The sequence below is a fragment of the Vigna angularis genome, chromosome 3 (genome assembly GCF_016808095.1).
Source record: "Vigna angularis cultivar LongXiaoDou No.4 chromosome 3, ASM1680809v1, whole genome shotgun sequence".
NCBI lineage: Eukaryota > Viridiplantae > Streptophyta > Magnoliopsida > Fabales > Fabaceae > Vigna > Vigna angularis.
In genome coordinates this window covers 5,759,204-5,774,655 of record NC_068972.1, presented here as the reverse complement: position 1 = coordinate 5,774,655, position 15,452 = coordinate 5,759,204, and the positions used below count along the sequence as shown (strand labels likewise).

At 31.1% G+C, this 15,452-nt stretch overlaps 2 protein-coding genes and 1 long non-coding RNA gene across 3 annotated transcripts; 2 read left to right on the top strand and 1 right to left on the bottom strand.

Moving 5' to 3' along the window:
* Positions 1–245: 245 nt before the first annotated feature.
* LOC108325411 (gibberellin 20 oxidase 2) lies at positions 246–2,108 on the top strand. The gene is made up of 3 exons (XM_017558479.2): positions 246–949; positions 1,142–1,463; positions 1,576–2,108. Exons 1-3 carry the CDS (start codon positions 390–392, stop codon positions 1,855–1,857), a joined length of 1,164 nt encoding a protein of 387 aa, XP_017413968.1. The 5' UTR covers positions 246–389; the 3' UTR covers positions 1,858–2,108.
* A 2,875-nt stretch (positions 2,109–4,983) lies between these two features.
* On the top strand, positions 4,984–7,282 carry LOC128195899 (uncharacterized). Its single transcript, XR_008247745.1, has 3 exons — positions 4,984–5,247; positions 5,396–5,467; positions 7,045–7,282. It is a non-coding gene; the product is annotated as an uncharacterized LOC128195899 (long non-coding RNA).
* A 5,820-nt stretch (positions 7,283–13,102) lies between these two features.
* LOC108324757 (probable carboxylesterase 120) lies at positions 13,103–14,501 on the bottom strand. Its single transcript, XM_017557688.2, has one exon. It carries the CDS (start codon positions 14,276–14,278, stop codon positions 13,259–13,261), a length of 1,020 nt encoding a protein of 339 aa, XP_017413177.2. The 5' UTR covers positions 14,279–14,501; the 3' UTR covers positions 13,103–13,258.
* Between the last annotated feature and the right edge of the window lie 951 nt (positions 14,502–15,452).

The following is a 15,452-nucleotide window of genomic DNA, read 5'->3' as shown; positions in this document are numbered from 1 at the left end:
AGCGGGTGTATGAATATGTGAAGTAATAATGTAAATAAAAAAGTATAGTAAGATATAATAAAAGAAATGATTTTTAGAAAATGAGTTATGAGAAGAATGTGGAGGAAATAGAAATTGAAGAGTGAGTGAGTAGGAAAATTGTGAAAGTGATGGGGTTGGTGTTGGTGAATGGATCAAAGTGGGGTGGAGAGAGAGTGTGCGTGTGTCGGAGACTGGGAGCTTATATAAGATTCCAATATTTGTTCCACCATTTCTCCAACAAGCGGCCTTGGCTTTTCTTTCATCGCTTCTACCAACTTATTTCTCTCCCTCTTCTCCTTCCTCTCCTCACCACACAAACCAAACCAAGAACAACCTTGTATTACTCATTATTAATAATTAATATTGCAATGGCAATAGACTGCATAACGACCATGCACCCCATCATGCCTCAACCGTCCAACCAAGAAATCAAAGAACAAGATCAACATCCTCTTGTCTTTGATGCCTCAGTCCTCAGACACCAACTTCACATACCCTCTCAGTTCATTTGGCCTGACGAGGAGAAAGCATGCTTGGATGAGCCCGAGTTACAGATTCCATTCATTGACTTGGGAGGCTTTCTCTCCGGTGACCCTCTTGCTGCCACGGAAGCCTCCAGACTCGTCGGTGAAGCATGTCAAAAGCATGGCTTCTTTCTGGTTGTCAACCATGGGATTGACCGCCAGTTGATATCCGATGCTCACCTTTACATGGATAACTTCTTTTCCCTTCCCCTGTCTCACAAACAGAGGGCTCAGAGGATGCCAGGGGAGCACTGCGGCTATGCCAGTAGCTTCACCGCCAGGTTCTCCTCTAAGCTCCCTTGGAAAGAGACCCTTTCCTTCCAGTACTCCGCATGCAATAACTCACCAACCCTTGTCAAGGACTACTTATGCGATAAAATGGGCACAGAGTTTCAGCAATTCGGGTAATCAAAATATGTGCCACCTTTTTCTTTTCTCACTTTTCTTCATAAAATACCCATCATCTTTCGTTTTTTCTTACACTTCTTACAACTAGGAGATTTAAATTTGAGATCTTATGCAAAGTACTCAAATCCCCACCAACAAATCAACCCGGTGGGTATGTTTGGACTCGTGTTTTCTGCATATTTATGCAGGAATGTTTACCAGGACTACTGTGAAGCCATGAGCAATCTTTCTTTAGGTATAATGGAGCTTCTGGGAATGAGCCTTGGAGTCGGTAGAGCTTATTTCAGGGAGTTCTTTGAAGAGAATAACTCGATAATGAGGCTGAATTACTACCCTCCGTGTCAAAAACCAGACCTCACTTTAGGTACTGGACCTCATTGCGATCCAACCTCTTTGACCATTCTTCACCAAGACCAAGTGGGAGGCCTGCAAGTTTGTGTTGACAATGAGTGGCATTCCATTAAACCTGCTTTCAATGCTTTTGTCGTCAATGTTGGCGATACCTTCATGGTAATGTGACTATCTTAATTACTCTTGAGTTTCATGCATTTGGCTTAGCAAAGCAAAGAAAACAGTGTTGAATTTTTGGGTTGTGTATTGATGATGATGATGATGATGATAGGCTCTTTCAAATGGGAGATACAAGAGCTGCTTGCACAGGGCAGTGGTGAACAGGGAGACAACAAGAAAATCTCTTGCTTTCTTTCTGTGTCCGAGAAGCGACAAGGTGGTGAGTCCACCATGTGAATTAGTGGACAAAATGAGCCCAAGGCTGTACCCAGATTTTACATGGCCCATGCTCCTTGAGTTCACTCAAAAGCATTACAGAGCTGACATGAAAACCCTTGAGGCATTTACCAACTGGCTTCAACGCAAATCAACTCACTCAAACTTCATCACCTGACACCTCCGCATTTGTTCCACGTATCGGAACAAACCAAAAGGAACATGGAAGATAAAATACTTCAAATGAAATCAATAAACTAAATTCTTCGGGTAATTTCGTCAGTTTCGATTTTTCAACTTTTCATTTCACGTTATAGAAGAAGAGTTCTTCATGTAATGTGCATGTGATTTCGTAATTGAAGCAACTTTTCTTAAGGGAAATGCGACCTTTAATTAGAAAAAAAAAATGAATTTGTCTCCTATAACGACAGTATGGGTCAGATCGAATTACGGATAAATTAATTCCAATGGATTAAATTAAGTGAAATGCTAGCACACAGTTTCTAATATTTTATTTTTAATATATTTTTTTATCAGTAACTAAAATTTATTGAATATCGTTAAATTGTGTAGACCTTATTCTTAATTCAATGACCCTCACTCGTTATTATTCATTGCATCAAAACCAATAACATTACTTTTATATGGGAAAGAAAATTGTAAGTTTCCACAAAGCTAGACAGGATTCTAAAATGTAATATTTACATAATCACACTTGACACTTAGTTTGATTGAAGAGAAAACTAGAACAAAGAAACAGAAAAAAGTTGTTACAAATATATAACAGATTTTTATTAACGTAACTCATTTTACTTTAATTTTTTTTTTCCAATGTTTCTTCCATAGTACTAATTCTTTAATATTTAATTATTTGAGAAAAAATAGTACAATATTTTAAAACTGTGTTTTTTTATTACATAAATAACAATAAAAAGTATAATAGAAGTAGTGAACTTTGATATTTGCAGATAATTATTTCTACAACTTTTTTGTGTCAAAGTAAACGTACAGAGAATGTGTTACAATGTATATTTTTCTCCTTTATTTTATAATAAAAAATTATATAAAAATGTAATAAAAATAATATATAAATATCATTATCATATATTGATTACAATAGCAATTTAACTTCATCCAAACTAAAAAACATGTGGGTCAAATATTTGGAATAAATAGATACAAGTCAACCGTTTTTGAATTACATATTTTCTGTTTCTATATATCCAACTCAAACTCTCTTTTTTAATTGAATATTTTTAAAATTGATTTATGTATAAAATTCAATTATATAAAGAAATATTTAAATTTTTTATGAATATTTTATTTATAATAATTAGTCATAAATATGCGACAAAACAACACAAAATTGATTCGAATAACTAAAATATTTTCTTTTTTTATAATACTATGAACATAAAAAGTTTTCTACTCATTAACAATAAATTTTATGGTAAAATTATAATCGTCAACATATTTATTATATGTATGATAATGTGTTACTGAATCACAATATAACAAACATTTACATTGTTATTAGTGTTGGCAAGGAAATTCTTCAATTTGAAGGGAACCATTTGCACTCTCTTGTTTATGCAATTTTAGTTGGTCCTAGTTTCCCTTTTACCTAATTTTTAAACACACTATTAAACATTAAAATTAAATTTTCAGACCTCAGTCTTTTATAACCTTCTAACACTTTTTTTTTATTGTTTATAATTTTTTAATGAAATTTTAATTACTTCACAAATTTGAATGATCTTAATTAATTATTGTTATTATATTCACTTAATTTTTTTTATTGTTAACCGGTTGATAAGATAATTAGTTTTATGTTTTTTTATAAAGAATTTATTAATTTTTCTCATTTTTTAATTAATTCCAATTAATTGATTAATTTTTTAATGAGTTGAAAATTAAAATACAAATTAATTGAAAAATTAAAGATAGAAAACTTGAAATAGTAACAAAATTAATGATACAATATTTACATAAAAATATAAAAATATTTTAAATAATTAATAAAATGAAATAATTTTATAAAAATTTGATTAAAAATATATACATTTATAAATTATTTAATACTTAATTAAGTTAATCAAATATTTAAATTTATGAATTGATTAAAATTTAATTAAGTTTGCTTTTATCATTTATGTCATATCTCTCTTCATGTACATTGATTGATTGAAAATGTAAAATCATGACTCCGGAAAGAAGTTGGAGGGTCCTGTAATTTAGACCATTAACGGCCATTTTGATTGAAGTGGTGCTTTTTAGATGCAATATAAGGATAATATCTATACTTAGATGTTATAGTTGACTTCCACTGAATTAATTATTTCATCTGACTCAAGTTACTGTTTGACATCATATTTCTGTTACCACTTATGCCTTACGTGATCAAGATCAAAATTCTGGGTGGCGTTGGGTTACACACATGTCAGGTTATTCCTGTTCGATTTCATTACATTTACATCTATTTATGTGTTACCTAAACGGTTGATATGAGGTGGAAGTCTCAACGAAAATATTTAATATAATTTAAAAAACAATTAATTAAAATAAAAATGTATTGTTATTAATATTTTTATGCAATATTAATTTTAGAGATAAATGTTATTTATTGATAGACAAATTTAATATTTATTTTGTTGATTAAAAATTATTTTATTTTAAAATCATTTTTATTATAGTTGGTTTCTAAGTTTTTATTTATTTATAAATATCACATATTTATATAAGGAAAATACAGAACAAATACATTAACTTTTACTAAGTGATTTAAGTATTCTATTCTATTATATCATTTTTCAAAATATTGATATTCATGAGATTTTACACTCGATCAATATTATGAATTATTATTGTTTTTTAGAAAAGAAGTGCATATAATTTTTTTGTTATGTATAATGAAATGTTTTTTCTCTGAAACAGCACTTTGCATGCTCAATTAAGATTATTTTTATTCCTTTATTTAATTATAATTATATCATTTTTTAAATATTATTTCACCGGAATAATCTTCTATTATCTATCTATGTATTATATGTTTTATTTTTATATAATTATTATTATTATATATTTTAATTATTTTCCTATCATTTTTAAAGAGAAAAACTATTTTTATTTTACTTATTATTATTCATTTTATTACAAAAGTCAGATATGTTATATAATATATTCTCATCAATATGATTAAGTCATTTTAAGGATATCAGGAAATTATATGGGTGAATTTTTTTTTCTATTAGTAACAACAAATAAAATTCTTGTATATATAGAGTGTAAGGGCCTGTAAAATTAATAAAGGGGTCTTTGGACCTTATGTGGGACAGCCAGACCCATCAGATCAAAGACACATGACTTTAGCCGGGGTCTTTCTCTTAAGTCAGCTTTCCACTCTGTCAACTTTTTCCTTCTCTCTCTAAAAACTCATCTTCTAAATATTGCTCTGCCTTCTCTCTAAAATACCATCCTGTTGAACCGTTCAATTTTTGAATCGGTGGTGCTCAAACGTTCACCGCGTCAAGGGCTCCATAACGGACCGAACGGGTTCTTGTTCCAACCGGTAAGTCACTTTCTCCTTTTCTCCACCGTTTCTAGCACCTAGGGCATTGCTATTTTACTGAATGCATGCCACTAGAAGTGTTCTACTTCAAATTTGTGGTAACTTCTAGCCTAAACAGCTAATTCTATCACCATTGGGTGATTTATAGGGTGTCTTTGAATTTTGCTGTGAGGAGCACTATTTAGATCATCCCTGTCAAGTAAACTGTGAAGTTTTCCAGGTAAGGGGAGCTAATTATTTTAGTATGAATTTATTTTATACAAATATATGCAGGTTGAATGTTGAACTGGTGTGTTCTTGTGAAGTTGTTCTACGATGTTAATTTTTATTGGATAATTATAACTGAGAATTGTGCTTAAATAATTTATGCTTTGGTGTTGAACTGGTACATGTGGCAATTATGTTTGTAAGTGTCTCTGTTGAAATTAATCTGTTTCGGTTGAAATTGTTCTGGTTGGAGGGTTTGGAGTAAGGGCTCTGTGATAGCATGTATATGGGCATGTACTGTTTAAGGTTACTGTGAGGGGAAGAGTGATATATATAATTGGGTATTTGATGTCTAGAATACTGTAGGACAGTTTTAATAACTTAAATAATTAAATCATAACTTTATAAAAGCCTTTCTTTGTTGGTAGGATAGAGGGGACTTAAAAACCTGAGTTGGCACATCCTGATCATAGAGCAGCCCTGGCCTGGTCCAATACGTTGTGACTAGTCATATGTGCTAGCGCCGAAGGTGAGTCTGATGCGTTCAGACATCTTAACCCTCTCCGATGACCAATTGGGGGAAAGTAAGATCTCTACTATGATAAAAATTAGACAAGTAGTTTACCAAATAAGAACCATGATATATATATATATATATATATATATATATATATATATATATATATATATATATATATATATATATATTATATTAACATATGAAACATATGATATAAATTGTTATCATAATATATATGTATGTATATTATTAAATGTTATGGAAATATAAGTTAGGAAAGCATGATATATATTATATTAACATATGAAACGTATGATATAAATTGTTATCATAATATATATATATATATATATATATATATATATATATGTATATGTATATGTATATGTATATATATATATATGTATATGTATATGTATATATATATATATGAACGTAAACTGGTGCATGGAGGGACTCTCACTCATTTTTCTTCTTCTGTTTGGATTGATTGATGTTGTTTGACTGCCAAGATGTATGTATGGTGTTGTTGAGTGATTGGAAAGCATATGAATGTGAACTAGAATGATGTAATTGAGTATGAAGTGGACATCTCAGGGTGAGATGATTGAAAGTGATGTGTGGGGTGTTGTTGTTGTTCTGTATAACTGTATGGAGCTTTGAACTGGTATGTCTATTCCTACACTCGAAGCACTGTTCATGCTCAAATAGAGGAGAGCAGTGTAAGTGGTGAGAGTAGAAGGAGGTTCTCGTCTATAGTTTTAGAGTTTAGACATAGACAAATGGGGGATTTACCTTGCATAGTGTTGGGGAGTGCCAACTGAACTACGCAAGTGCAAAGACGACCAATAGTTCGACAGTTATACCAATCCGGATGAGTCGTGTGAGTGTTTGAGTCATGGTTTAAAGTGGTATGCCTTGATTGTTCTTTATATGTAGCTAAGCACGATGATATTTATTGATTGAACTATATGATTACTGCTTGTTTATCTAGCTCACCCTTGCTTCTTTGTTGTGTGCTGCTTGTGTATGTTTTCCTTTGCGATGATCATCCACTTGGATGGGAGCAGATCTTGTTGAGGAGGTTCCCTTGGAGCAAGAGTTGGAGGATGCTGATGATGCAGTATAGTATTTTTAGGATTTCTAAATTTAAGTTGGTGTTATTTTGAAGTACTCTAAACTGTTTAAGTTTTAAGTTATGTCCTTTTGTGGATGACTGTAATATCAGCTACTGAACTACTATTCTACTCTCTAACTGTTCTTTTTATTGGAATGTGGACGCCTAAATTATATGATTGTGGTTATTATATATTTGGGATGTCACATATAGCACTACTAGTTAATCTCTTATGATGTTTATAATAAAGACATTCGATGTGATAGATATATTTTAAGGATTTTGTGTAATAATATTTATAAAATATTTTATCATTATGAAATTGTTAAGTGATGAGAAACATTTAAATCGAAATATGAGTTTAGTGAAAAATTTTATATAAATATTTTTGTAAAAAAATAGTTGAATTTGAAATTATTAATAATAAAACTATTTTTTTTTATCAGATTCATGAATTTAAATTTTTTTTATTACATGAAATTAGAAGGAGTTATTTTACTTTATACAAAGTTTATAAGTTTTATGATTTAAAATTTCCTCCTTCTTTCATGGTCTGATTATGCTCAAAGTTTAAAAGTTTTTGTGTCGAGGGAATTTTAAAGCTTCTTCAGCATTTTCAATCTAATTACAAACATGAAATTAATATCACAAAAATATATAAATAATATTATAGTAAGACATTTTTCTTTCTGTAAGAAGGTTGCACAAAATTAATAAATTTGTAATCTTTTATAACAGCTCTACAATATTTTATCATGATTCAAAATACAACAGTAAAAAAACTGATATCATACTTCTTAACCGCGAATTTTGAGCGTAATTAATTTTTTTCGAAATTATTTTAGATATGTGACTTCTCTTGAAATTATTTTATATACATGATTTATGTATGAATCACTTCTGAACTATTTATGTTATCATTCATACATATTCATCTAAAAAACGTCTCCATAAATTACACTTTTTTTTTTCAATTTCCTTCCTATAATAAAATGATTCCTTACACTTATTTTTCAATAATTTAATGCAAAAATGTTATTAAGTTTTTCTACACGATATCTTAATCAATCAACAAAAGCATAATACATCGTTTCTAACATAATTATTTAGTAATAATTTTTATTTGAGAACAAAATTAAAAATCCTCAAGTGGATGTAGGTTTCGTCTTTTTCGTCCTTAAATAATTACGTTTTTTCCAACTACAAATAAAGGTAGATATTGTGTTGTCAAAATGACATAGAACTCCTGGTCAATCTAGCCTATCACATATTCGGATCAGGTTGGGTTTGAAAAAAATATAATTTTTTATGCGAGTTAATTTTCAATATGACTCACCTAGAACCCGGTTCATCCGGATTCAATTCGTGGTGAGCCGGATTGACTCACCAACCCACTTAATTTAATTATTTATTATTTTTTGTTTTTATATTATTGGTTAACACTTTTTTTATTGTATTATAAATGGGGATAAAAAAGATGTTTGAGAAAAATATTATGGATTTATCATTCAAAACTCTAATATTATAAATGGATAAGTGACACAAAAATTATCAATATTAGAAACTTATTTGTTCGCCTTTTTTGTTTGTTTTTTTATTGCATTTGGATTGTGTCCTATTTTTTTTATTTTGAATTGTTTTTGGAGTTTAACACATTTTAGGATGAAATTTTTTTAGATTTAAATTACAAAAAAATTGTAATTTTTTTCTTTTATTTAAAAAATTATAATTAAATGAATCAATGAACCAACCTATTTAACTCACTACCTCGTGGTGGACTAGGTTAGGTTTAAATTTGTTCGGTTCGCTAATAAGTGAACTAGGTTGGGTTGACTCACTAAGTAACCAACTCGTGATAAGTCAGGCCAGATCGAGCTGGATTACCCACTTTTGACAACACTAGATAGGTTTTTTATATATAATATTTGCTTACTCACTGAAACAAAGAAGTGTTAGTGTCTTTTTTAAGTTTTTAAAGTATTAGAATATTTGTTATTCATCAAAGTATTGGATGTATTGATAAAAGTTATTATTGTACTTTGTTTTGAGAAATTTATATTGAGTAATTAGAGTTTTTTTTTTCACAAAGTGACTTATATTTCAAATAAATCAAATTTCCAAAATGAAATGATAGATAATCCCAAAAGAAGTAGTCATTAAATGAATGCCTTATAATATATATTTTAAACAGGGAATGCAATTTAATATGTATTTATTTGATCAACAATGACTACAATTATCGCTGAAACGTCTACATTTAAAATTTAAATTTTTAAAATGATTTAATAATAATTATATTTATTGAATATCATTTAATTGCAACTATTTTATGGTTTGTTAAAAGTAGCTATTAAGCTAAAAAAAATTATACTTTATCATCTAACTTATTTAATTAGAAATATTTGGTCAAATAAATGACTAATAATAAATTTAAATCATATTTTTTTAAGATTAATCATGTAATGACACTTATTACCATTCGTTTTCTTCTTCTTCATGTTCTTATTATACTAGTTAGACAATAATATTACTTTTACTTTAATGTGTTTATATTTTAATTTTTTTTAACTGTATTGATAAGTGATTATATATATAATAAGTTAGAAGTTTAAAGAGTAATGTATATAATAAGTTGAGTAATAAGTGGTTGCAGTTTTTGCAATGAGCATAGTTTTTTGTAGTTTTAGATAAAACCAAAGACGGTATTAAAAAATTTGGCTGCTTCGTGTAAATTACATAATGATAATATATAACACCAATCTCTTAATGGAATCTCAATAAACTTATCTTGATCAAGTCTATCTATTAGCTATAATTCAACAGATACTGCACTCTGTAGGCTCTAGCTGCAGCTGTTGATTGAAATATATGTTTTTGTCCTCTCTCATAATTTTCATTGTTACAAAAGACAAAATATCTCAATAATTTTTCTCTTCCAACAAGTAAAATGCACCAGCGATCGAATATAAAAATGGGAGTGAACCCCACCTCATTCCCTTTCTTCATTAATTCATTATTGTTCTTTATTTGATTTTTTTTTTCATTTTTATAAAGTTCAAATCCGCATTGCTTAAAGAATTTGAACTCAATTTTATTTGGATTACATGCTTGTTATTACTTAATTATTTTGGCAAACTTAAAATAAGTATAAATTTTTGGTGAAAAAATATAATCACAGTTTAGCAACTCTTGAATGGTTACAAGATTTGCGGACTCTAGCCATAAGTGATTAGATGGCCTTTTGAGAACGATAAGGGGCATGTGAGGACAAAAATGGTCGATGAGATCGAGGTGGTGAACGTTGATACCTCGCGTAAAATGAAATGTTGTTTAAGGAAAAAATGATAATGTTTTACTTAAAATTTCATCCCACAATTGCGTGCCATGATGTCCGACACAAACATGGCAGATCGATCGTGAAATGTCTTGGTAATAGAAGCGACAACGTTTTTACACATATTCAATTATTCATTCAGTCTGCATAAGTGCCACGATTCCTAACGGATTTTTCTAGACTTATTAAGTGATAAAGAGCTATGCTAATTAACATATTGCTTCGTAGATTCTCATTCAAACATGAGATTTAGAGTTTTCCACGTAACTAAACACTTAAGACACTATTAAAATATGTCTAAAAAATTGGGTGAGTTTGCAGAATATATTATCTTCATTTTTGTTTCATTTGTTGTTTTCGTCTTTCATGTTAAAAATAATGAAAATCTGTCTCATGATAAACGTGGACGTGTATATATACACATACATACACTAATTATATACTCCTCGAAACATGTATAATGGTACTTTTAGGGGGGGAAATGACCCCACAAAATCAATTACTGTGGAACAAATAATGATGTTTGATTCCATATAGGCAATCTAATAAGCTAACTCTTGAAGAAAAACAAAGGGTAATTAAATTAATTATTGCAATTGATACACGATGCCTCTTCAAACAAAATTCACCCCAGGCGTCTCACTAGGGTCATATCCCTGGTGGTATAACCAATGGTTAAAAGAAAGAGCTGTTTTTTGGACGAGAACATTTCATGATGGGCTGGAAAACTCGTTGCCTGTTCATGACTGTTCTTTGATATTGGGCCTATTCATCAATCCAAAGTACAAACACTAAATCTTTTCTAAGGATTTACTATTGTCACCTCCCGAGTTCTAATTAAAGCCTCACCTCTTCAAGAGTTTGTCTATTAGAAAAATGCTGATCGCGTTTTTGCACACTACCACCAACAACGGCAACAAATAGGCTGTATAACTGGATAAGATTTTGCTAATGATTATGTTTGGAATCCAGTTTTTAATTTTTTTGAGTAGGAGATAAGTTTCTTTGATCTCATTAGTAAGTGTATAGTATGATATCTACGCCGAGCGGTTAGCATCCAAGACCGAGATCACTCTATCTACTGTAGAAACGTTCGAACGCTCGTCAACTCTACCAAACATTCGTTAACTCAACCAAAGTTAAAAGCGTTCTTCAAACCACGTCAAGTAAGTCAGTGCACGTTAAAAGTCAAACCACACTCAATCAATCGGACTAAATCAGGTTCAACGAACGCTCAATTAAGTTAAACGATGTTGGGCCAATTAGCCCAACATTTAAGTAATTCGACCAATAGTCCACCAGAAGAAGAAATAGTAAAAAATATCTGACTTTAATATCGCGAATTACCGGGGCAACTAACCGGATTTTAAGGTAATTTAGTTTGTTTTACATTTTTAGATTAAATACAACAGAGGCTAAGGAAAAAAGACACGTTTTGCTCTAAGACTAAAAAGACCTTCTTGTGAGAAAAAGGTCACTTGCTTGAGAACTGAGGTTCCATAACTTAAATCTAACTTTAGCATCGGAGTATCTTCGCAGGTACTCCTCCACTTCCATTGAGGTGGACGCATTACATTAGTGAAAGGAGTGTAAACAATTCCCAGAGGGTGAACAGGCGATATCATTGGAGGAAGAGCAAACGTCATCGACGTTCTTGTGAGAAAAAGGTCACTTGCTTGAGAACTAAGGTTCCACAACTTATATCTAACTTTAGCATCGGAGTATCTTCGCAGGTACTCCTCCACTTCCATTGAGGTGGACGCATTACATCAGTGAAAGGAGTGTAAACAATTCCCAAAAGGTGAACAGACGATATTATTGAAGGAAGAGCAAACGTCCTCGACGTTTAGCAGTAGTAAAGCACCATCAACAAGTTTCGTATCTTCATCCCAAATAATCATACTCAAATAGTAATAATCATACTCAAATAGTAAGTAATTTTCTTTTACCAATTTAATGCTTTTAAATATGTTACTTAAAGTAGTGCCTTTTAAAATGTTAACTTCTGATTTTTTTTTATATTTAAATTATTTAAATCTTCCTTTTACTTTTTATTCTATACGATAATTTTTTTTTGCTTTTTGTAAGGTAACATTTATTATATTTTTTAATAAAATTGTTTTTTTTTACCTCTTTTATTGTGTAAGTAATATTTTATAATAAAAAATATCCTTTTCATATTTAAACAATTATTTTATTTGTTTCCTTTGAAAATTCATTACGCTATGTGTAATATTTGTTTTATATATTATATTGATATTAAGTTTGAAGATGTTGATATTAGAATTCAGCGGTTGGTTCAGAAACCCCCTCCGTCAGGATTGGTTGTGCCCTTTACTTGATACATAAAAGTTGCTTAAAGTGTATCTTTAATCATTCATAATACTATATAAATTCATCCCACCATTAAATTCTATATTCTTATCAATTATATAATGTCTACAAGCTTCCACATATAATTTAAATTTTTTTAGATTTTATATAATAATGTTTAATATATATATATATATATATATATATATATATATATTCACTAATATTGACATTTATATTATCGTATTTTGTCCCTATAAAATTTATAATATATTAAACACGTCTCCTTAAAATTGTTCCTATTATTTTCTCCGTCCCAAATTTAAATATGACAACCTTAAGATAATGTTAATAAGAAATGTTATGCAGTAAAAAATGTGTTGACGTAAAATTTCCGTGTGACATGGTTACATATAAAACTTAAAAATACATGATAGCGTGAAAGAAAGATAGAGAAAAATACGATTTTGGCAAGAGTAAAAACGTAAGGATAGATCTTAAGAAAAAGGAAAGGGGTTAGTTAAGCAGAGTTTTGAGGTGATAAATTGTGGATGGAGGGAGGAGGAGGAGCAATGAAATGTTTAACGAGGTGATGGAGCCGGTTTTGGTGGAGAGGATCGCGAACTTCAGCCCCATGAGATCCCGTTGGACTAAAGTTCGTCAGAACGGGAACGCCCTTCTCCGCCACCAGTGTGGCCAGACCAATCTGATGGTCGACCAGAGGGTCGTCTCTGCACCCACTCACCAACACGCGCCACCCCAGCTCCCTCACTCTCTCCAAAATCACGCCGCCATTGCCACCACGAGGATTGCAATACTCGTGCTCGCGGTCAACCCCAACGGGCAACGACAGATCCCACAGCACGTCACACACGTGCGGCGCCAAAACCGGATCCTCCGCAAGCCTCACCTCAGAAGGAACCCTCTCTGTGGCCCCGAAAAACGGTTGACTCAATATCATCCCTCGGATCTTAAGTGGCTCCAGGTAATTAATCCCATCAGAGTTAGTTTCGGCCGCCACACGTAGAGCCGCGTGGTACGCGATGTTCGCTCCGGCGCTACTTCCCATGAGGTAACAGTTGGAATAGTCGGCGTGGTTTCTCAACCAATCGTGTGGCTTGGATTTAAGCCAGTGAAGCGCTTCGACGGCGTCGTCATAGGCAGCGGGGAGTCGGTGTTCGGGGGCGAGACGGTAGTCGACGGAAACGACGATGGAATTGGTGTCTTTTGCGAGGTTTACGCAGGCGTCGTGGAAGAAGTGTGTGGCGGCGCTGAATAGGATGAAGCCGCCGCCGTGGAAAAAAACGATGAGAGGGAGGTTGGTGGAGGAATTATGGAGCGCGGGACGTGGGAGGAATATGCGGGCGAAGGTTTTGTTTGATTGGTTGATGGTTGTGTCTTGGGTGAGAACGGGGATGGGGAGGGTGGGATCGAAAGTTGGATGAGTGTGTGGGTCTGCACGTAGGCGAGTGATGGTGCCGTCTGAGTTTGGGAGGATTTTCAGATGGTGGAAGGGATCCACTTGCCCAGACACAAACATTCTCCTTCTCTCCTATTTGATAATTGACTTTAATTCTTAGTGCCTCTTTCAATCCATCCGTTACACTGCTTTGTTTCGGACTGTTCCGTTCACAAACTCCTTATAAATATTAATTTTCCACCCTATAACTAGAGTTTTTTTATGAACTAATCACCTCGTCTCAGATAAATTTGGTCTCAAATTAATTTAATATTTTATTTTTGTTTCAGGCTATTCTCCTAAAAATTGAGAATTGTAAATAGGATATTGTTAAATTTCACAATTAACAAATTTCCATACTTCTTTTATATTTATTATTTTATTCTTTAACTTTTTTTACAAATATAATAATTTAGTTTTTTAATAATTAAATTACTTCGAAAAATAGATTGTAAAGTAGTGTTTTTTAATATAAAAAGCACATTTTTATAAATTTTTTAAGTTGGGTCAATTTGATTTAGAAATTATTTAAATGGATTGCTTTTAAAATAAATGGGATTAAGTTATTTTATATAAACATGATTTTATTGTGAAGAAGTCGTCTGATCTAATTAAATAACTTCTAATGTATAAAACTAGAGTCATTGTAAAACACAACTTTCATATTAATTATAAAGTCGTTAGGTCAAACGCAACTTAACTTAAAATTAATCAAAAATGAATAAAGTTGTAATAGAAAATAAAACTTAAATATATAATTATTTGAACTAAAATAATAAATAGATGACACAACTTCTTCAAAACTTTTATACTAAACACCTTTATTAATTTTTCATTATTTTATTATTTTTTAATTATATAGAAATCGTGCATGCAACCTTTCTTAATTTTATATGATTTTATTTAAGTGTGATTAATTTTAAATAAAATTATGTTTGATCTAGGACTTTATAATTATATAGTGTTTTGTAAAATTTGAGAAATTAGAAGTGATCTAACTTTTTTGTGACGACTTTACGAAATTAGAAGTGATCTGAACTTTTCTATGACGACTTTAGGGAAATTAGAAGTCATATGAACTTTTTATCACGACTCCTAGTAAAGTGGTGACATTCTAATTTTTAAAAAAATTAACCAAATGAGTAAAATCAAATTAGACCAGATCGGTCAATTTGTCTACATTTTTCTTGCAAACATGAGGTGATATTTTGTGGCCGTTTTCCTTTATGGTTTTACTTTTTCATGGTTTTTGAGC